The sequence below is a fragment of the Pseudonaja textilis genome, chromosome 1 (genome assembly GCF_049901715.1).
Source record: "Pseudonaja textilis isolate UNSWEBS1 chromosome 1, rPseTex1.2, whole genome shotgun sequence".
Lineage (NCBI taxonomy): Eukaryota > Metazoa > Chordata > Lepidosauria > Squamata > Elapidae > Pseudonaja > Pseudonaja textilis.
The window spans coordinates 157,828,960-157,852,121 of NC_141990.1; the positions used below are offsets into that span (position 1 = coordinate 157,828,960).

At 37.5% G+C, this 23,162-nt stretch overlaps 1 protein-coding gene across 1 annotated transcript in view; it reads right to left on the reverse strand.

Moving 5' to 3' along the window:
• Positions 1–1,383: 1,383 nt before the first annotated feature.
• Positions 1,384–23,162, reverse strand: part of TNFRSF21 (TNF receptor superfamily member 21) — a 36,062-nt gene continuing 14,283 nt past the window's right edge. Inside the window, exons 4-6 of the mRNA XM_026707699.2 lie at positions 19,811–20,076; positions 4,415–4,634; positions 1,384–2,775 (exon numbers count right to left, since the gene is read on the reverse strand). Coding sequence (XP_026563484.1) covers positions 2,546–2,775; positions 4,415–4,634; positions 19,811–20,076 — 716 coding nt within the window. The 3' untranslated portion in view covers positions 1,384–2,545. The remainder of the gene's footprint in view (positions 2,776–4,414; positions 4,635–19,810; positions 20,077–23,162) is intronic.

Genomic DNA, 23,162 nt, shown 5'->3' on the forward strand with positions numbered 1-23,162 from the left:
GTCTGAGAAATTGCTGAAAGACAGCCTCAGCCAAATGGGCAGAATAAGCATTACTCAAGGTGCAAGACAGACTTTAATCCTCCAAGCAATAAACAATTTGCAACCCTAAGCTGCATGCCTGATTCTACCAGAAGAGATTTAAAGCCTGCTTACCGTAAGTTGTGAATCAAGGAATGCTATTATTTTACAAGAAGCAGTAAAAGTTATGTTTTCTACCAAAAAGCCCCGAATGCAAACAGAGTGTGCCAAGAACATTGCCCCTTAATCATTGTTACTCAGCTACAGGCCACAGGGCTGAGACTATTCAACTCCGTGCCTACCAACTGTACTAACTCTGCCCTTTGTGCCAAATCCAGAGCGTTGCAACACCCTGGTAAACTAATTTGCAATTCTCCTCCTCTGTGAAGTCAGCTTAATTGTAACATTCGACCAATGAAAAAGACATGAGAAATGTGCTCGTTTTTTTTTTTTTAAAAAATCTGAACTACTTGAATGTCTGTGTTAGGTTCATATATAAGTATCCACCCTGAAAGTGCAATAACATATCATGAAAGCTCTGCAGGGCAGCCAGTATGTCTAAAGGAGTTAAAAACAGTGAGCCTTTTGACTCCAGAATAGCTGTATGACCTTCCATTACTTTCTCTTTGGGTGGGGTTTTCTTTTTGGGTGGTGGAGTGCTTTTGAGTCAGTATTGACTCCTGGCAACTTCATGGATTAGTCCCTGCAATTTTATTAGCAGGATTCTAGAAGTGGGCTTGACCTTATCTTCTTCCAAGGGCTGAAAGAATGTCAGGCCAGGTCACCTCAGCCACCTTTGTGCCAGTGGTGCATTTCATTTTTTTTTTTACCACTGGTTAGGTGGGCGTGGCTTTTGTGCACACGTGCGCCAAATGCACACTTTGCGCAGGCACAGAGGCTTTCCGACTCACCTCCTGCAATCCTGCACTCTCCCTGTGGCTTCATCGGCTGCTGTGTGGCAATCTACTATGCCACGCAAAGCAGCTGCACTTCAAAACCAGGGAATAAAGGATAAAAAGTATGGGAACCCAGGTGGCGGGTGGGCCCAACAGCAGAGTGTCTCCACCGCTCATCGGCGCTACCGGATTGGCTGAACGGGGCTGAACTGGTAGAATACCACCACTGCTTTGTGCCTGAGGCAAGACTAAAACTCATAGTCTCAAAGTCTTTGCCTGATGCTTTAACCACATCAAACTGGTGCGCCAGATTTGATAGTCCATCATCCTTCCCATCTTCATAACTGCTCCTTTCTTATGCAGACACATGTACTTGAGCTCAGGGTATGATTTCATTTGAGCCCCTGCCTGACAGCAAGAATTGCTTTTAAAGTCCCCAACTAGTTATGGAGGATAAACAGAAACATTATCACATGGCAAACACCTAGTATTTATTAATAAGTTAGTACACCAGAAGGCAACTGTCTCCCCCGACCCCTTCAAAAAAAATTATCTTCTCCTTCCATCACCTCTTATCATGTTGCCACCCTGCAATATTGTCTCCTAAGTAAGCATGATTGTAGATCGACTTATACCTGGAGCACAGTGGATGCAAATATAGCAGAGGCAGGATTTTTCACAATGCAGCATTTTTAATAAAAAGTGAGGTGGGGATGGGGAAGGATTTCAATGACCACATGAAGGCCTTGAAATATACTTATTGGCCACATCTGTATAAAAACCCACAAAAGGCCATTTTTGAAGCACATGTCAATAAATCTTATAGAATGAGAAATGTGGCACCACCAGGGTTCTCCTTTACTTTCCAGAGTCCAGCTCCAGGTGCTACTCCCAAGTGATTAAGCCTGCTGAGATCCTACAGGGCCAAGGCAACACTCTCTCCCTTAAGTCAAGCAAAAGAGAATTACATTCAGCTGCAGGCCTTGTCTCATTGTCTGGAAGGCTGAAGAAGTTACAGTTGAAAGGTTTCAACATCCTAGTTCCAGAGAAGCGCAAGTCACTTATCGTGATTTGTTTGTCCATGTGAAAACCATACAATAAATAGCTGTGCTAGTAAAACATCAGTGAATGTGCATCATTCAGCAGTAGTTTTTTTTTTCCTTTAAAGTCATCTTGAGGAAAAGCAGACCTATCTAACCATGAAAAGAGCAGAGGAGAGTTCAAAGTATCTGTAACGAGAGGGCAAAGAAAAATCAAACTGAAATTAAAGGAAAAAAATCCAAAAGGCTCCTGAAAAGTTAAAAGGATTAAAATGCAAGTCCAAATCCAGCTAGTTAATTACGAATGCATATAATCCATGGTTTTTAAGTGGCTACAATTACAGCTCTGAATGAAAAATTAAAATGTTGTAATAGAAGAGGGGAAAACATCTTTTAATTCAAACCATAAACATGAGAGCAAACTACTCTCCGAAAACAAAACAAGAAAAAAAAGAAAAAGAAATCTTAAGAGGAAAATACTGGCCACGACTTCTATAAAATATCCTGCCCAGGTCTTATCTTTTAACATGTGCCAAGCGCATACAAGCAGCAGCCATGGTGTAGGTGCAGGGGGCCTCTGGAGGCCCACGTCTAAAGCAGATCAGGCAGATGGCTATAAACTGAATCCAGAAGAGTCTGGCTGGCTTCCTGGCTCTTGACGCCGGCAATTTCAAAAAGCCTATCCAGTTTGTCCTCTGCTTGTGGAATCTCCTCAATAATATGCAGTTCTTCGGGGTTTAGAAGATGAAGCATGTCGTCGAAGATAGGCTGCAGGTCACAAGGGTCCAGGCGCACCTGGCGCAGCACCGTGTCTTTCTTTTCTATCAAAGGAGAAGACAAATTGTCTGTTAATCACAGACTTGCAAGGAGTGAATTGCCCCAAACTGTGACGCTACCCTTCCCTAGGCTTGGCAGTCTTTTCAGTGCTGCTTTATGACTCAGATGCCGAATTCAGACTGGCCTGTTTTCATAGCCTGCTTACAGAGTGGCTTGTTTCCATAGTCCAAGCCACAGTCGTAAGACCATCAACGGGGGACTTTGGGAACAGGTCCTGCCACAAAAACATCAATAATTAACGCCAGTTTACCCACGGTAGGATCTGCATTATGGAACAAACTGCCACCAGGATTGAACAACCCCCTTCTTCCACTCCCCCACCCCCCAATGTTCAGCATAAAATTCTTGTCTTTTGTAGCATTTTATGTATATTCTTCTTTTGAAAGCTTTCAGTAGAATATTTATTTTTGTGACATTTTTGCAAGCTGCCCAGAATCATAGGGCGGGTGGGTGAATGGCTCTCCATTCATCATGAGACCAGCGACTCATGAGACCCTGCATATCCCAACTGTCTAACAGAAGAAAGCCTAAATGTGAAGTAATGAAATGAGAGAATCGGGATCACTGAAGTCTCCTTTCCTCTATATTAAAAAGCTATGACACAACTGATTTTTTCTCTCTCTGCTGTTTTCCTTTTGTCATAGAATAAAATGCAGTTTACTCTTTTACTTGGGCTATGAGTCTGCTGCCCAGAGAGAAAGTAGTAATACCCTCCCTACACCAGGGCTGTCAAACTCCCGGCCCACCGGCCAGATGCAACACACCCTGGCCACATCCACGCCCGGTGAGCAAAGAGGGAAAAATCCTGATATGTCACATGACGCTGTTGTGACAACATGAGTTTGACACCCCTGCCCTATACCACTGTGATCCAAGCACAATGTGATTTGACCCTCAAACTTATACAGCAGGTGAATGATGATTATGTTCACACAGTGCATGTATGGTTGCCAAATTGGCATGTCTCCTTCTAGTATAGTTTAAGCCAGAAAGAACCAGTTGTCCTGTAACAGATAAATTGGGCTCAGAAGTTTCAGATTACAACTTATTTCCATAAATGACCTAAGTGTTTTAACAGATTAACAGAGTTGGAAGGGACCTTGTAGTTCATCTAGTCCAACCCCCACCCAAGCAGGAGACCCTACCTTTAGGTATTTCGGATAATAGGTTGACCCCATTTTCTTTGGGACAGCCCCTTAGATACTGGAAGACTATCATGTCTCCCCTAGTCCTTCTTTTCACTAGACTAGACATATCCAAATCCTGCAAATGTTCTTCATATGATTTAGCCTCCAGTCTTCTCATTGTCTTTGTTGCTCTACTCTGAACTCTTTCTAGAATCTCAACAACTTTTTTATACAGTGGTGAGCAAATATACAAACTATATTTGTATAAATGATAAACGATACTAAGCAGACTTGGGCATCATACAGTGTTAAGCCAAAATCAATTTCTAAATAATTTGCCATATGTGCAGTCTATGTTTTTGAAATACGTTTGCATGACAAACGTGAAGTCTGCCTTCCAAGTATGCCCCATCTGTTCCCTTTATATCTGATTCTGAATGAAATTAAACAATGGCCCTATGAACAACTGATGTTCCAAACTAGCAGAGAGCAGTACCTTTGGTAATAAAAGACCCTGTTCGGCTAAGAGCAGAAGAACCGCTGGAGGTGGAATCGCAGCGAAGAAGAGGTTCAGACTCATCCACAAAGAAGCACTTGTTCTTTTCCAAGGGAGACGGTTCCACAGGGATTATGGTTGCCTCTGGCTTTGGAGTTGGGCTGGGAGTGGGGCTGAGTGGTCCAGAATTTACCGGAAGAACCAACTTGTCAGCTTCAAGCTGCAATAGGAAGATATAATATGGGGGAAAAAATTACATACTAATGTTCTGAGACAAGTTGGGCCAATTCACTTTCATTAGGACATACTGGTCCTTTCAGAAAAGTATGAAGATGACAACAGGATGGTTTTGCAGGCTAAGAAATTTCACTACTCCAACAGACACATCTGAAAACAGTAAAGCTCAATGGTTTGAAATTATGAAATTAAAATTACGGACAGACACAGAGAAGTACTGCTTTATAGATCATGCTAAATTTGAAATTCATTCCTAAAAATGTAGTGATAGACACTGCCTGGAAAAGTTTGAAGGGAGAATAAATAAATTTTGCATGTATACTGAAAGCTTATGCATTGTTCCTTGTGTGTCTAATCACATTTGGCTAAATAAAATACTGCCTACACCAAAATGAAACGTGTCATTTATCCGTGGTTTTTCTAATGAAACTCCTTTGCAAATTTGAAAGTGAGGAGGGGGGAAATCTAGAAGTCCTAAAAGTACCAGGAAAGAGTACATTTTTTGTTTTATTTTTTAAACATTATAATTCATGACTAACAGGATTATTAACAAAAGGACAATGGAACTCTAGTACATCGCTGAAAGAGCACTCTGAGAAAGCACAGTCTCTGGCATTCACAAATCCACTCTCAAACAAATATTTAATATAATTGTTCACCAGATTTTTGAAAGAAATATTATCTACCAAAGAATGCCATGTTTTATATACATAGAGGGAGAAGACAGGGATAATGAGGAACAACATATGAGCCTGCGAATGATTTGCTGTTCCTGGAGCTTCAAAGGTTGCTTAGTTCCAACAATCTCTTTGGATTCTTCTGTTCCTATCAGCCAAATTGCTTGGTGCTATTACACCAACAATCATCCTGTGACCCTCAGAGTAGGATGCTGATTCACTCAGTGCCTTGTTTTCATCAGGAAGGGAAAGCAAGAGAGACAAGAGTTCAGGAAAGCAAGGGAACACACATACACATAGACACACACACACACACAGCTTTCATCCATTTAATTCAATTCACAGTGTGCACAAAGCAGCATTCATATAAGAATGTCTGAAAACTCAGATGAACTCAACAGAGCATGTGCATCTCCCACATGCAAAAAGAGGAAAGCAAGAACTGATTTATTACACAATAGCTGTTTGAACTGGGATGCTGGATAACCACATGATGTCCTTTTGGGGGTGGACTCTTGCGCACCCTTTGTTCTTGTATAAGACAACAGTAGCTTGGTTTACAAATACAATAAAATGTGATGAGGGAATGAACTTTAGACTGAAAGGATTTGTCTCGTTCAAAACTCTACCTATCTGCAGATGACCACAATGGGTGGTCTGGGCCAAAGGGATTTATTCTGTTTTCTTTACCTTTTGAGGAGTTCTTCATAATGTGATGCATATCTACTACCATGCCTTTCTATCCTTTATTCTGGTGACAATGATACAGTGTTTTACAGCCCCCTCCACTAGTCATGGCAGGCGGGCAGGGGAGAACTTGCTAAGGGCAAGGGCCCTCCCTTGTTTCGCTAGTATGTTGATGTTATTTTTGGAGAGTTTTATCTATTCCCACTGTAATTTTCCTGTAAGTATCACTGTTTCAGGAACAGACATAGCTAGATCTAGTCTGTTCTTCTTCTCTTGTGCCCATTTTACAGAGAGAGATATGTTTAGACCAGGGGTCTCCAAACTTAGCAACTTTAAGACTTGTGGACCTGTTGAAGTCCGCAGGTCTTAAAGTTGCTAAGTTTGGAGACCTCTGGCTTAGACAGATACTCAGAGAGTCTTTGGGGAAAGGTTCTTAGATTCTATGGTAACACTAAATAGGGATCAACCTTTCCCAGGAATGCTCCATATGCAAATTTAGGTTCTCTGTCGCCTATAGTAGACATTCCCTATATCTATGGTGACTCTTTTTCTTCCTAGGAGGGGACCGTTTCTGAACCTCCCCAGATGAAAATGGATGTAAGACAAAAACCATTGGAAGGCCATAATACCCCATCCATCTTCAAGGAGAAACTTCTCTTCAGGCTCTAGAGTTCTCCAGCTTTATTATTATTATTAATTTGCAATGAGTCTTGGTCTGCACTCTAGAGCAAGGAGACAATATTGGCATGAACAGGATTAAGGCTAACCCAGTTTTTACTGCTTTCTATCCTGTTTGCCAAAATTCAGGAAGGCATCATGCAACCGGGTACACTTCCATATCATCATAAATAACTTGGATGAGGGGATAGAATCATCAAATTTGCAAATGATACTAAACTGGCCAGAGCAGCCAATACCTCAGAAGACAAGCTCAGGATCCAAAAAGATCTTGACAGACTTGAACAATGGGCCCTATCCAACAAACTGAAATTTAATGTGGAGAAAAGCAAAGTTTTATACTTTGGCAGGAAAAACCAAAGGTACAAGTACAGATTTGGTGAAACCTGGCTCAACAACAGTAACTGTGAGGGGGGACTTGGAGTCCTAGTGGACAATCACTTAAACATGAGTCATCAGTGTGCGGCAACAGCCAAAAAAGCTAATACAATCCTTGTTTGTATAAACAGAGGCATAGAATCAAAATCGTGTGAAGTATCAGTACCGCTTTATAAAGCTTTAGTAAGGCCACATCTGGAATACTGCATCCAGTTTTGGTCACCACATTACAAAAAAGATTTTGAGATTTTGGAAAAACTGCAAAGAAGAGCAACTAAGACAATCAGAGGCCTGGACTAAAACATATGAAGAATGGTTGCAGGAATTGGGTATGGCTAGTCTAGAGAAAATAAGAATTGGGGGTGGGATATGATAGCAGTATTCCAGTATTTGAGAGATGCCACAAAGAGGAAGGGATTTATTTTCCAAAGCACCAGAAGGCAGGACAAAAAACAATGGATGGAAACTCATCAAGGAGAGAAGCAATCTGGAATTAAGGAGAAACTTCCTAACAGTGAAGACAGTTAACCAGTGGAAGGAAGTGGGTGCTTTATCACTGAAGGTTTTTAACAAACTGGACAGTCATTTGTCTGAAATGGTATAGAATCTCCTGTTTGAGCAGTGGGCAGGACTAGAATACCCCCAAGGCCCCTTTCAGCTCTATTCTGGTTCTGATTCTAATTCTTCTCTTGATCAATACAAATTTCTCAGCTGTGGCATTCCTGACAAACGAAGGCAAAAAAGACATTTAAACTCAGAATCATCTGTGATCTTTTGCGTACCATAAACGTGCAAAAAAAATCCCTCATCACATGACAATATAAATCAAAATTCTAAACCTAAAACTGAAAACCCAGAGATAAATTCAAATGCAAAAAAGGTTTCATAATCAGTAACAGTTATTACTGATAAAGAAAAACAATTACTGCTAGCTTAAGCTGAAGTATAAAAATCTTCTTCCACCCAGAAAACAACAAGCATTCTGTACAGGAAGACTGAAGATGAGTATCAGATGAAGGCGGAGTTTGAGGTAGAAAGTGGGGGGGCTGGGGGAAGCTGGATGAGGTCATGGGAGGCCAGAAGAGGAAGGGCAGGGACAGAAAGGATAACAGATAGTATTACTTAGAGACGTTCAAAACAATTACTCCCATTAGTACTAATAAAACCTCTCCATGAACCCACACAAACTACCTTATCTAACTATTGTTGTCCGTTCTAGACAGTAATTTATGCTAAATCATTGCCAGCTCTTTATAAAAAGACACTTTCCCAGGACCCATAGATGTACACTTGTGGTTCTTCCCTTGAAACAACCATAAAAAATGTCTAATTCTGAATACCAGACTAAAGTACAGCTGCCTCCAATGAAACACAAGACGTTGCAACGGACGGCAACCAAGTGATCATGCATGCATTTGATGTGGTTATCATTACATTAGTTTCAACAGGAAGCAAAGGTTCCCAAAGTAGCATTATCAAGAATGAAATTATGACCTTTATTATGACCTTCTCTATAAGACAATTTCTGTCTCCCTAAAACACTAAAGTATGGGTAGGCAACCTAGCAACTGCTAGCTGCTTTAGATTATAACTTAATATAAGGCCCTCAATGTTTGCCCTACTGTTCACTCTGAAAGTTGAAAGTTGATTAAATAACGTTGGAGAAATAATACCAAATACAATATTCGGAAAGTATTTTAAATTACTAAGGGCAGTAACAAGCATTCCAGCTCTCCCATCAAATGTCATTATCACTAATTTATAACCAACTCAAGACGGTATGTTTACAATAAGAACTAGTTCTAATTTAATCATTTAGCCAATTTAAAGAATTAGAATGTGCATAATTCAAAGTTAACATATATACAGTACTCATCAGAAGAAAAAAACCACAGTCAATAGTGATGGCTTGGGAAACTGAAATATTGTAATCAATACAATGTTCTCGAAAACACTAGTATTTGATGGCACCTATGGGATGCAGATCAAGAGAGGCAAATGACAAAAGTAATGTCATATTAAGGCATCTTAAGCATTGCCAATTTTCTCTGTGTGCTATGACATTATGTACACATACAAAAGGGGTAAATCTTGCACTGTGATGCAACTTTCGATGAAATCACCGGATCCTGCCCACACTTCTACTTTTCATGATACTCCAACACAAAACCTTATTTTGGTGCCTCGGTGGTTACAATTTTCCCCCAGACATTCTGTGTACAGGACATGGAACTTAAATATCTACTCTTGAATGTAGGAGAAGGGAGATAGATAGAAGGCACAGATCAACTACTTAGATTATTAAAGCCTATCAGTATCCCGAATTGATATTACAGTAACAGCTTTACTGTATCTAAATCTTCAAAATGTGTGCCATGAGAGTGATAACTCAGGAAATATAAGCAGACCTGGGAAGATACTTTTATGTGTTGAAAAGCTGGTATCGAGCTGATCTTTCAAACCATTCTGCCTCTCAGTTCCAGTGGGAGAATGTTGCAACATTCATTTCATTTCAGGCTGATCATTATGGATTTGGTCTAGTCTTTGGTCTAGTCTACCAGGGGTTTTCTTATGCCTCTGATTTGTCATGGGAACAGGCTGCTTACCTGTCAACGTATATTGAAGTTAAAGGGTTCTGATTTTAAACAGATTTACAGTTCTCTATCATGAATTGTAATAAGAATATCAAAGTATGATTTAGTCCATTTTTAAAATGAATAGTTGAACAAACGGCAATTTTTGTTTACAGATAACTATGTGAATCTAATGGAGATGCAATGGATCTCACTGCACACTGAAAACAGGAGGTTAGTCATGCAGCACGATACTTGCTGCTTGAAAGCAATAAAACAGGGCTTGCCAATATTGATGTCTGCACTGTGGGACACAGTTGATAGCAAAATATATTAATACTAGGACTGTGCAGAAATCTGAATTCAGCAGGAAAATGTGATGTTAAATTCAGCCCATTCCCCCAGGTTTTAAACCAAAAATATAGTTTATCAGGAGAGCACCTATTTTGCATGTAAAGGTCACAAATGTGGTACCTTAACAGTTTTCTCTATTGCTTCATTTTGTACTAAGAATAGAGAAGATCTTAATTAAACCTCAAACAGACCCACTTTGCTACTTTCTAATGTCCAGGATGTAAAACCAGCTTTTTTCTCTACAGGCTAGTAAGTATTATCACTTTAAAAAAATTAATGAATTCAGAATCAAAATCTCAGTTTAATTCCAAATTTCATGTAATTAATTACACAATCACATTAACAACCATGCAAAAACTTGACAGACTTGAACACTGGACACTATCTAACAAAATGAAATTCAATGGTGAAAAAAGTAAGAAAACCAAACAAGAAAACCAAATGCACAGGTATAGTATAGGTGGTACCTGGCTCAATAGTAGTAATTGTGAGAGGGATCTTGGAGTCCTAGTGGACAATCACGTAAATATGAGCCGGCAGTGTGCTACAGCTGCCAAAAAAGCCAACACACTTCTAGGCTGCATTAACAGAGGAAATAGAATCAAGATCCCATGAAGTGTTAATACTACTTTATAATGCCTTGGTAAGACCACACTTGGAATACTGCATCAAGTTTTGGTCGCCATGATGTAAGAAGATATCGAGACTCTAAAAAGAATGCAGAGAAGAGCAACAAAGATAATTAGGGGACTGGAGGCTAAAACATATAAAGAACAGTTTCTGGAATTGACTATGGCTAGTTTAATGAAAAGAAGGACTAGGGGAGACATGATGGCAGTGTTCCAATATCTCAAGGATTGCCACAAAAAAGAGGGAGTCAAGCTATTCTCCAAAGCACCTGAAGGCAGGACAAGAAGCAATGGATGGAAACTAATCAAAGAGAGAAGCAACCTAGAAGTAAGAAGAAATTTCCTGACAGAACAATTCATCAGTGGAACAACTTGCCTCCGGAAGTTGTGAATGCTCCAACACTGGAAGTTTTTAAGAAGAGATTGGACAGCCATTTGTCTGAAATTGTACAGGGTTTCCTGCCTGTGCAGGGGGTTGGACTAGAAGACCTCCAAGGTCCCTTCGAACTCTATTATTCTGTTAATCCTACCGCATCCAATTCCAATCCATTCTGAGGGTTGTTTTTGAAAGAACAATGGACTTAATGGCATGATCTTCAAGTATCCAATGAAACCTAAAATCTGAAGAATATAAAGAGGTTTCCTAACATTACCCAGTATGGGTAAAAATAGACTAGTCTTTAAATTTACAATAAACAGGATGAGAATCACAAATATAGTTTAGAATTTTGTCTTCACCTTAACATGTTTTTCCCAAAAAGAGGATTCTACCAAATTACCACTAATTCAATATATAATTCAATATATTTTGGCACAGAGAGCAACAGCAGAGGAAAATGAGGTTAAGAACTGTGAGCTAAGAGGAAGACAAACAGCAGGACCTAGTAGCCCTGAGACAGAAAGAAAGCAATGAAGATTTCCAGAAGCTCTGAACAAGATCCCTTCCTGTAAAACAGAATGTACATAGTCATAACTTTATGAACACCCATACTTTGAAGTCCTCATAAAAGCTACCTCTTGTGACAGAGTATTTTTTTTAAATAAAATGAGCAGTTTGACATATTTTTTATTCTTATTTTGCCACTCCTAGTAATCCTAGCATAATAACAGGGTATTGCTATAACTCCTTTGACCATGAAATAATACAGGAAAAAATGTAAATCTGGGGAGCTGTAAGGTCCATGAAATGGACTTTGCAGTAAATATTGCAGTTCCTTTAATTGAAAGGAATCTGATCTAGCATGTTTTATTCAGATTTAAGAAAAAAAAAGGATATTCTGAAATAAGTTGAATAACAAAACTTTGATTATTGTTAAGAATAAACACATTTACTTGAACATTTTTAAACTGAAATTATCATGGGGATCTTCTCAGCATCTCCTTAAGACAAAGGTGCCTTTTTCTAGAATTTTGTTCCTGTCTTCCAGAGCTGCACAGTAATTCCTAAGACTGACTGGTTTTAAGGATTGCTAATATGAATTCTGAAATTTCCATTCAAACCTGACCTACTATAAACTCAAACTATTTTTAAATAAATATAGTGTAACTCAGTAGCATACTTTTTTAAAAAAATCTTGCATAGTTAATTTTTAAAGGGAAAAAAGTCAACTGCAACTCTTAACCGAGGAAGCAGCATTCATTTGGAATTTTGTTAATCAAGTTTAAGCCAAGAAAAGTAGAGGTGAGGATACAGAATTTTGCAAGCAAAATAAGCAAACATTTAGCTTTCCTTTATTAGCGAAATCATTAAGACCAGGTCTTTATGAATTGTCTAAAGTTCTTTCTTCTGAACTGCTTACCTGTACAACTAATGGATCTTTTACCAGACAAGGTTTCAAAGTCCATCTGCTCTCTGTTTGTCATGTTTTGGATTATACCCTTTTCTTTCTCATCCTCGCTTACAAATATATTTGGGGGAGTACTGGATTTAAATAGCTTGTGCCTTTTTCCTACCCATAATGAGATAAAAAAAAATTTAACAGCTGCTATCTCCTCACTTATACTTAGACTACTGTCAGTGATGCAGCATTCATGCTTCACCCTATATTGGGGTATACTGGAAAATCAGCACAATTTGTCAAATGAAAGTAAAACCTGAAAGTACATGGTCCAAAAAGCAGATGGATATATCAATGTCATATATACTGCTTTATTTGGATTAAAGTTCAGCCAAAGTCAGCTAGTTGACCTTGTCTGAACTCAGAAGCTGAATTTACTTCTGGTAAGTTTGGGATGGTCAACTACCTGGGAATTCCAAGACTATTGGCAAAACTAAGAAACCAAAACTGTATTTCAGAGAAGCAAACTATTCTGTAGCTGTACCAAAAAAACTGCATAGATTTAGTCACCAGGAGTCAAAATCACCTTGAGGATATATTTACTTCATTTATAACTGTAGACATTGGATAATGATGAAGCTGGATCTAGAGAAACATGGTGATACAGTCCTTAAAAATGACTTTGATATCCAATTCTCTTTCCCTGCCTGTCATTCCCTCAAAGTCTCAGACACATTCCAAACAAGGCGAAAACCAAGTATCTCAAACCCATACTTGGAAATTCTTGCTTTCCCCTGCTGGGTTACAGCCCGCTTTATTTATCTGGATTCCCTGATTACAGGGGAAAGATTTTAGGACCGTTGCTTGAATGAGGTAGATAAAGCAGGAAAAGAGAAATTCAGTTCCTACAATCTTCTTTCCTGCAGGGTTCCTTGGACCGCATTTTGTAGTGGTATTACCTGTGTTCTAAAGTATAAAAATAAAAATGGGGGAGAAATGAGAGAGAATCATGGTTGGGAAAATACAAGTACCAATAATAGCCAATTTGGTATTCTGACCTAAATTTCAAAAATGGTGGCATAATGGGAGCCATCTGTCACCATATTCAGGTCCAGCATCCTTCAGTATCCCATTGCTACCCCTGAAGAGACCAGATTAAACATTGTGGTAGTATTTTTTTTTTTTTGACAGAATCTTAAAACACTATTTTATTTCCTAAACCCTCTCCCAGCACTTTGGAAAGGTTAAGGGGAAAACTATCATCTTTTATCACTTAAAATTTCCTAAAACCCATATTTCAGCCCAGCCCAGCCCAACTCATTCTTATAAACCATTGGCCATGTCTCTTGAATCTCCCAAGCAGGGCAAAATGGCAACGTGTGTGGCCCTGTCTCTGCCCTTTAGACAATGGAAGTTATACATTGAGTTGATGAGTAAGATGTGGGAAGCTCCTGAATGGAAAATAAAATAAGGTCAAGATGCTGTTACTTGAACTTTTGGAAAAGGTATAATAGTCATTTTGCTTAGCCAGAGCAGAATATTTACATAAGTTGTAACAAGGCTCTCTTCTGTGAATCTGAATGATTCCCATACAAACACATAGCAGAGTCCACAACTAAGATTTCAAAGAATTTTACTCACTTTTATCAGCTTCAAGATTCGTGTGTGTGTGTTCCTGCTTTCTAGCCTGTCACCTTAACCAATATACCAAACCTATTCATTTTAATTCAATCAATTTAAAAAAATTAAATTAATTTAAAAGCAAATTTATCGAAATTAATCTCACAAATTAATATTTCAGAACAAGGTAGGGATCAGCAGACCTTTTGTGGTCAGGGGTCTGCACTTAGTATTTTTTCGGAGATTCAAGGCTACACTACATTGGCCAAAATACAAAACAGGCAGAGCTTTGTGGCAGGGTTCTTTCTGGTGTGTGCCATTCTGTGAATGTGTTTTAAAACTATGCCCAGCCACTGCTCTTGTTTATTTCCCGTTAAAACGTTTGAAAACTATGGGAGAATTTTGGCAGCTGTGATCATAAAGGGCTTTTAAGAACTTCAAAAGGCACAGCTGGGGACCACACCTTATACTTGTTTCCAAAAAACATTGTATGATGAGGACAATATGCATTGCATGTCACTTATCCTTGATAAATATTGATAAAGAAATATTTGCAATAAATTCTGAACGTTTTTACTTAGACAAAGAGTAGAAGGAATAGATTTCAAACCAAGGGTTACTTTTCCTGGGGAACTAGAAGATAATGAAATCATGGAACACAAATGTCTGTATTCTACTGAAATTATTATGACGGGCAAAATAGAGGTTGTAAGGCTTTAAAGACAGTTTACAGTACTGTAGAGATTAGTGACCTAATTCCTTTATTTTCTAGCATAATACCCAATTAGCTTTGCTGGGAACAGGCAAGTGTAGTTCTATAAAAACTGTACAATTTTCTTACCAGTAAATGAAAATACCTCTCAAAAAGAGGGGAGCTTAAAGGGCTCATCCAATTCTTTAGTACTTGTGAAATGTGATTATGATGAAATTATGCTAAATTTATAATTATATTTCCTTTGGTTTCTTACACTACTTTGTTAAGCAAGCAGTATGTTTCTTTCTACACAATAGAAAGTATGCTACCCCAGTATTACAAAATGTTGTGATAGAATATGAACCAAAAATGGAATTAAGAGCATAATCTAACCAAAACAGACTATATTTAGTACTCATTTCTTTTCAGGAAATATAAATGGAGAGATTTAAGGACATCAATGCACTGAGAACATTAGGCATGTATTCCAAATTTATGCTTGAATAAATATTAGCTAATATAATTAGGATTACTGGAAGAATTCATTAAGAATTCATTTTCAAGATAAGGCACCATATCGTACAAACAGCTCCAACGAAGTATGTAATACAGAGCAGACTCACAGATAAATATTTTGGTTCACTATAGCTAGACTTAAGACCCAGCTGCAGCTTCAGCAAATCCTGATCATAGTATTTATGAGCCACTTCCTTTTTTATTCCACAGTTGGTTTAACCTAGCAAAGAGACTATGTAGGCATCAGAAGACTATGGGGAACCATTGTTCTATTGTGAAATACTAACATGCCTGCAGTGCTAAGCGTAACCAAAAACAAACACTATTATCTGAGGGACACAAATCAGGCAATGCTGGCCCGGACAAACACTTGACAATGATAATTTGTTATCATCAGACCTATCAATTTTTATCACAGATCTCAAATCAACTGCAAAGGAGATTAAGGGAAATTAAGCTATAAAATACTCCTTTTCATGTACAAAAAATGTTATTTGATTTTACCATACAGACAAAAATTGTATTTGTCAGAATTTGTTCAACCTTTTTTTCACATACTGTTGGAAGAGGTACACTACTACATAACATTGCATTATATAGGAGAACCCTATATTTTAGTGTTTAACTTTCATAAACATACTTGTTCTTTGCCATATTCAGTAGAGCCCAGTCATAGCAAAAATTGCTCCCGATTTCCATGAATCAATCAATCTTTAGATTGTTCTTATTATTTCCAAATTTTCCATTGACACGTCTGTCTTTTATTCTAACTTAACAACCTATAGATAGGAATCCCTGACACATAGTGGGGGTAGGGATGGTGTTATGCTATATGCTGTTTATTCACTTCCACCCCAATCTAATGGCAATACAAGAACTGCTAGGACTTCTGTTCTCTTCAAGATTAACCAAATAAAAAACTGCTGGACTATTATTGGACAAATCTTTGACAGGGCGACAGATTTAAAACATGATTTCATTCTTCCTGGATAAACAGGGAAGTAGAGTTTCTAAGCAATGCAGTAGAGAAAGCTTGCATACTTACATTCTTAAATGTCTCTCTTTTTTACAGGAACAATATTGTTTTCAGGCCAATTAATGCCTATTACATAATTATATGAATATAATTATAATTAAGGTAATTAAGAGTCCATTGGATTTATATGGATCTTTAATGGGCTTCTGGGTTAGTCCAGTTCCTCATTTTGGTCTGAAAATAAACTATGAGATTACAAAATTATCTCAACTAAGAACTTCTTTTCTGAAAGTTTCTTTGTCAGGTCATGGCTCTTCATAAATTTGAACAAAATAGGAGACAATTTTTTTGCAACCATGGTGACATTCAAGTTCTCTTCTAGTTCTGGTGTTTGACAGCTGCAGAGGTGGGAGCAGAGATATAATACTGAACTGTAGCAATTCAACAGGAAGGGGTACAGTAGAACACAAGCCATAATTGACTCACCCATGATTTCAATAGTGACTTCTGTTTTCATTAATACCTCCTTTCAATAAAGTTCTACTTTTCAAGCCAAGAAATTGTGCTGAATTTATCATCTTGAATTTCTTTTTTTTTTTATTTCTGCTATTTCATTTATTTCTGCTCTGAGCATTTCTTTAAAAAATTCAGTTGAAAGGACATATTGCTGAGTATTTAAATCAAACAAAAGCAAAAATATATGATAGTCATAAGGAACAGCACTGAATGGAGAATATTGAATGTTTCCATTGACATGGATAAATATACATGGTTGCATGATTAGTTTGCAGAATTTGGATATCAAGATTATGATCAAAAGGAGGAATTTCTCTACACATTGGGCTCCTGCTTAAAAATGGACAGCTCCTTTTTCTCACTGGCTGTAACATGAATAAATATCCCAAGAACACATGATGGGATATAAAGTCAGGACCTCATAACCCATCTGTATTTCAGTACAAAACAGTGAACTATTGATCTTTTCAGCTATTAGGAATGTGATTAATGTGCCTCATTTTGGACAACTGAATTGGCTGACCATTCTGATAACATTTTTGGCACTGTAACGGTTACAGATTGTTCTTTCATTCGTTCCATGTAAAGATTTGTGCTTTCACCAAAATTATTGTTCATGTTACAATTTTAGTGTTTAGTATTTGAAGTATTTGTAAACTGTCCTGATTAAGAGTGTTTATTTTAGAGATGAAAATGAATTGTTTTTATCTTGGATATCTTATTTCTTGCCAGGAAGGGAATGATTTTTTGGAACTCTGGGGGATATCAGACAGCCACATGCCTTCCTTTATTATTGCTTTTGTGCAGAATGAGTTTTCAGAAGCTCAGGAACATTGAAACCAGTCACTTATACATGTTGACTGCACAGCTACTGAAAGCAAAATATGAGAGTTCAGTGATGAAAAATAGCTGACTTTAAACTGCTAAGGACTCAGGCAATGACTCCCATAATCCATTGCTATTGTAAGAGAGGCTTAAAGCTCATTCGTTTTTAAACACTATCAAACTATGAAAATTGAAATGTTAGCCATGATTCTCCAGCAACCCAGGTGTATTTGCTCGGATACTATTCTTACCAGTACAGACCCATTTGTGCAAAGTGGGATACATTCCTGTCAAAACATTACATCCATTGTCAGTATTATTTCTTTATGGAGGAAAAAAAAGTGCTCCCTCTATATAATCACTATATTATCACTAGTTGTATCTCTGTCAAATCTTGCATTCTACTTTTAGCTTTGCATCAAAATCACTTGAATTCTGCAATGAATGTAGTTACATACATTTATCCTCTCTTATTTTGCAGAATTTTTTTTCTGCTTTTGCTTGTTACAAAGATATGGGAGGTTGAGCATTTGCCTTACTTTAGTCTTCTGACTTCTACAAAGTTCACATTGCTGGCATACTGATAGTACATCATTTAAATAAAACAATTAGGAATTTGAAACATTCTGGTAATGAAATGGGAGACTCTTATTGTACAAGTTTTAATTATAAGCTTTTGCATTCTGGAGAGTGCCAACATCTATTTGGGTATATAATATGATACGATCATTACTGTTACTGGTAGTATAACTATCAGTGGTGGTTATTTTATGAATGCAATGCTTGAGATAGGACCTGCTGTAGTCTTCAATTAAACCTAGACTCTCTGCCAGAGCAGGCACTTTAGCTACTTTTAGTGTACGAAGTCCACAATATTTTGCATGATTTGCATGAGCCTAGAAATATGTTTACAGGGTATAACATGGTGAGGCAAAGCCATTTATTATTTAAAACAAGGAACTAGAAACCATTCTTAGTGTGTAGATGGTGATAAGGTTACAGCTGAAAATTGTGCACTTTCAAGCTCTTCTAAAACAAATTTCAGATAACATACAATGATAAAACAAAGCATCAAACCGTTTTGATACAGAGAAAAAAGAGGAAGAAAAAGGAAAGCGGAAGAGAAATTAAAACTTGGCCACAGCATTGAAAAAGAGTTGACGCCTCTGTCATTTGGACAAATGATCAAATATTTCCATGTTAGCCAACTCCTTGGTTACAACATTTTTTCAGTAAACAGAATCTCTTGAACAGAATGATTTTTAAAACATAAAAAGCTCACTTTACGTATCAGCAAAAAAGGGTATAAATTAGGTAATGCAATGTTGGAAAGCACTTGTTGAAGGCATCAAGTTAGGCAATGTCTTACTCTTCTCCTGAATTGCAGAAATAGAAGTCAGATTTGCTATAAGTATACCTTCATAAGCTGGGAAAAATCACTAAACATGAGGAAGCCCCACTTACCCTTGACTTGCCAGTGATTTCCAGAGTATTTTAACCTGCTGCAGGGGTGGGAGCAGAGATATAGTACTGAACTGTAGCAATGCAACAGGAAACACAAGCCATAATTGACTCACCCACGATTTCAATAATGACTTGTTTTCATTAATACCTCCTTTCAATAAAGTTCTACTTTTCAAGCCAAGAAATTGTGCTGAATTTATCATCTTGAATTTCTCTTTTTTTATTTCTGCTATTTCATTTATTTCTGCTCTGAGCATTTTTTTAAAAAATTCAGTTGAAAGGACTATACGGCTGGGTATTTAAATCAAACAAAAGCAAAAATATATGATAGTCATAAGGAACAGCACTGAATGGAGAATATTGAATGGAGAATATTGAATGGCATTAAGGTTCCACCGATGACTGCTGGAATTATTTCAGCTGCACCCATTTCACATATTGAATATAGAATGATGAACTGACACAAAAGATGGAAAACTGGGAGAAGGAAGCCTTGCTGCCTACAATAAAACACCCTACAGTGTAGCCTTTCCACTTCTTCAGATTCCTTGCACTTTGGCTGACGTGGAGTCAATACTAAGATGTTTGGAAAAGACAATTGCTTGATTTCAAGAAAAACAAACATTGCCAGCAAGTATCTGGGTTGCTGTTCCCCCCACATTTATTCTTTAATAAGAGAGAGAGGATCACACCAGCAGAAGGAGCTACAATTGTGCTACAAAAGACTGTTCTGTACCCCTGCCTCTAGATTAGTGTTCAATATTAATGCACGTAACTAGTAATATAGGTATTACCTGCGTTGCATCTTCCATCAAACCCCTGATCTTCTCCACCACATCTGTGCGTCTGTGCTGGCGGAGGGCACTGATCAGCTGGGCAAGGCTAGCTTCAGAGCCCCTGATAGTCCAGTGCTGTAAAGCGGCATAAGCCCTTTCATGATCTGCAGAATATCCATTGGCAAAAGCTGCCACCTCCCGCTCACTCGCATTGCACAGGAACTGGTAGATCTCTTTCCACTGGCTTCCAAGTTGGGCAGCTACCAATTTCAGAATATCAATGCCTGTTTAAGAGAAGAATTTTGGGTAAGGTGCAAAAAATACTAAATACAAGCTTATCACAAAGTTCTCTTTACCTTATAGTAAGGATGCTTGAAGAAAAAAAAAAACAGCAATACTGCTCTAAATTAGAAGACACTTTGCATTCCCACCCCCCAACCCCCAGTATAGTTATTCTTCTAAAAAGGCATGCAATGTTGGCGATCTTATTTGACAGTCTTGCTAGAATGGATATAGATGATAATTTTCAAAGGCAATTTTTAAAAATGGAACTTGGGAGTTGCTTTTTCCAAAGCAATTTCAATTATGGTTTCACTTCTCTGGAAATCCTCATTCAACTATCATGATTTTGAAGGTTACATGTATTCACAAAATACATTCTAGTTGAGAAGAAAGGTGTTTTCATTTATTTGAAATAAATTTACATAATTATTTATTTATTATAATATCTGGAAAAGAGCAATGTAAGTAAATATAAAATACAATAAAATTGAGACTTTAATTACATCAAAGAATATTTTTTTTAAAAAAATTAAAATTCCTGCACACATAAAAGCAGCTTATTTCATGCAAGTTAAAAGTAATGTAACCAACTGTCCAATAGATTCCAGAGTATTTTCAATAAAGTATTTTGAGTTCTTTGGATAATTGTCTGGTAATACTAGCATGCAAAAAACCTGAACTCTCAACAAGCCAATGAGATCTAACAGTTAAATAACTGAGTTCCACCCTGGAATTTAACAATAAGACAAATAAAAGCAATGGAACCAAATATGATGGAGTAAGACGAAGATATTCAAATTCCTAAGTGGTTAAACAACAAATCAGTCATCCCTTAGCCCAATCTAATTCACAGGGTTGTTTTTTAAGTTGTAACAAATTTAGCTAATTTATTTTAGAAGGAGGCTATTCACATCATGCAATATTGAAAGGTGAGATAAAAATGTTGTAATAAAATGTATTAAAATTTAAAATGGCAGAGTGTGGTTCAGCAACCAATCTTCAAAATTCATGCAAATTTATTTCAAATTGTAACAACACGAAAGTCAAATTTTCAGCATTCTAATTTCAAGAGGTTTAATATGACTTGTGCTGAATAAATTTCATGCATTTTGTATATTATCTCCCTTAATCAAAAGCAGATTAAAATGATCTCCTTCATTATTATATTTATCATGTAAACAACCAATATAATGCTTCATCGTGCCAAAAAGAAACTGCTTATGATACCAAATAAGAAAACAATGGTGGAAGCAATGGATATTAACAGAGTTATTATATACAAGCAAAGTTTTTTCACTCACTGAATGGAATCAATGGAGGAGATTTCTTCTCAACATAAAGTCAAGCCTCACCCAAGATGAACTCAAAACTTAATTACTTGATGGACATGTAAATATAGTTTTCTTGGCAGCAAGATGGAAATGGTTTGCCATTTCCTTCTTCGGGGATTTCTTTTTCTCAGTGTACTCTATACAACATTGTGTTCTCTGGCCCAAATTTTGCTTTGGATCACCGCCAGAGCTTTCTGAAGATTTTAAGAAGTTGGGGAGAAACAAGTCAAAATTCCACTTGTATAGTATTAGATGTTACTTCCACTTTGGTCCTGGCAATGGTACTATTTATACCCATTTTTGGGTTTCGTTAGTGGAAAGGAATCTTAAATACTGTATGTCCATGAGACTCTAAGACTGAATTGAGTAAACCCTCAATTCCAGACAAGGTGATAAAAAAAAAATGTAAACCTTTGAGAATTCCCTTTATCATTAAAGAAAACCTGCCTTTAGAGTTACAAATGACTATTCTACGGAAAAGATTAACTGTGTGATTTAGCCCCACCTTATACTCAAATCCAGCTGGGTGACCTTGGCCCAGTCACTCTCTCTCAGCCCTAGGAAGGAGGCAATGGCAAACAACTTCTGAAATCTTTCCCGGAAAACTGCAGACTCATACAGGCAGCCAAGAATCTACACTGACTCAAAGGCAAACATAAAACAGAATAAAATCCATTAACTCAGTTAAAGACCCACTGTTGTGTGAATCAACCCTAGGTAAACTTTATCTGGGTTACAGATATCCAGATAATTATTACATGGCAGTGAAAAGAGTCAGAAAGACCACTCTTTCAGCAATTACTTGGACTATCCTAGCCTAGACTTGATAGGCAACATCTATCTAAAAAGCTGTCAGACTATCTTATTCGATGAGCGTGGTTTTTTTTTAACATCTTTAGTTTTCAATGAAACTTACCCAACTAAAGTGCAGATTTAAATCATGCAGGTTTATTTCATCCATTAGTGAAATTACCCAAAATTAAACCAGCAGAATGCCATTCATATGGAATTGCAGACAAACTATCAGAAAGGACTAAGTTATTTGGAAAAAAAGAAGGGCATTCTCTGAAGTGATAGCCAGAGTGGAACAGTACTTGGAATTCAATAGGGGAGCACAAAGAAACCTAGTGCCCTGAGCATATAATTCTTTTATATCTCTGATCCAAGTTGAGCTAGATAAAATTGCTGTGAATCTATGTTGCAAAGACTAAGCAGGATGAACAGTGTGAAGTATGTTCTTTATACTTGTCCTCCTATGATATAATAGTCAATGTATACGGTTTTACTACATTTCCATGGAGCGCTGAAGATGCAAACTGAAAATAGGTTTCCCATTCATTTCTAAAACAATACTCTACATACACTAAGAATCCACAAGTTTTGGCTGGTTCTGTGGCTTTCCAACATGTTGTGGTAGCTACTAGCTCAATTCTTCCAAACTCCCCTTTGCATTGGATCATACTTTTGTGAAATTGTGCCTAAGCTCTTCTCAGCAGCCTCTTGCAGCATGGATGGTATATCCCTTCCATCCAGCAATCGCTCTCTCATATAAATCCTGCTTATTTCCTTGGTTTCTGTCAGGTGACCTTAAAATTTAACTTTGTTCGTGGTCTTTGCAATAGTTTCAATTCTAGAGTTCTGAGGAGCTGAACAATCTTGATATTTACTTTCGGTCCCATGCAGAAATTCCAATGCATTAAAGCCCAGAGCTTTATCAGCTTTTTCTTGATAAGTTCTTTAGGTTACTTAATTTCAGT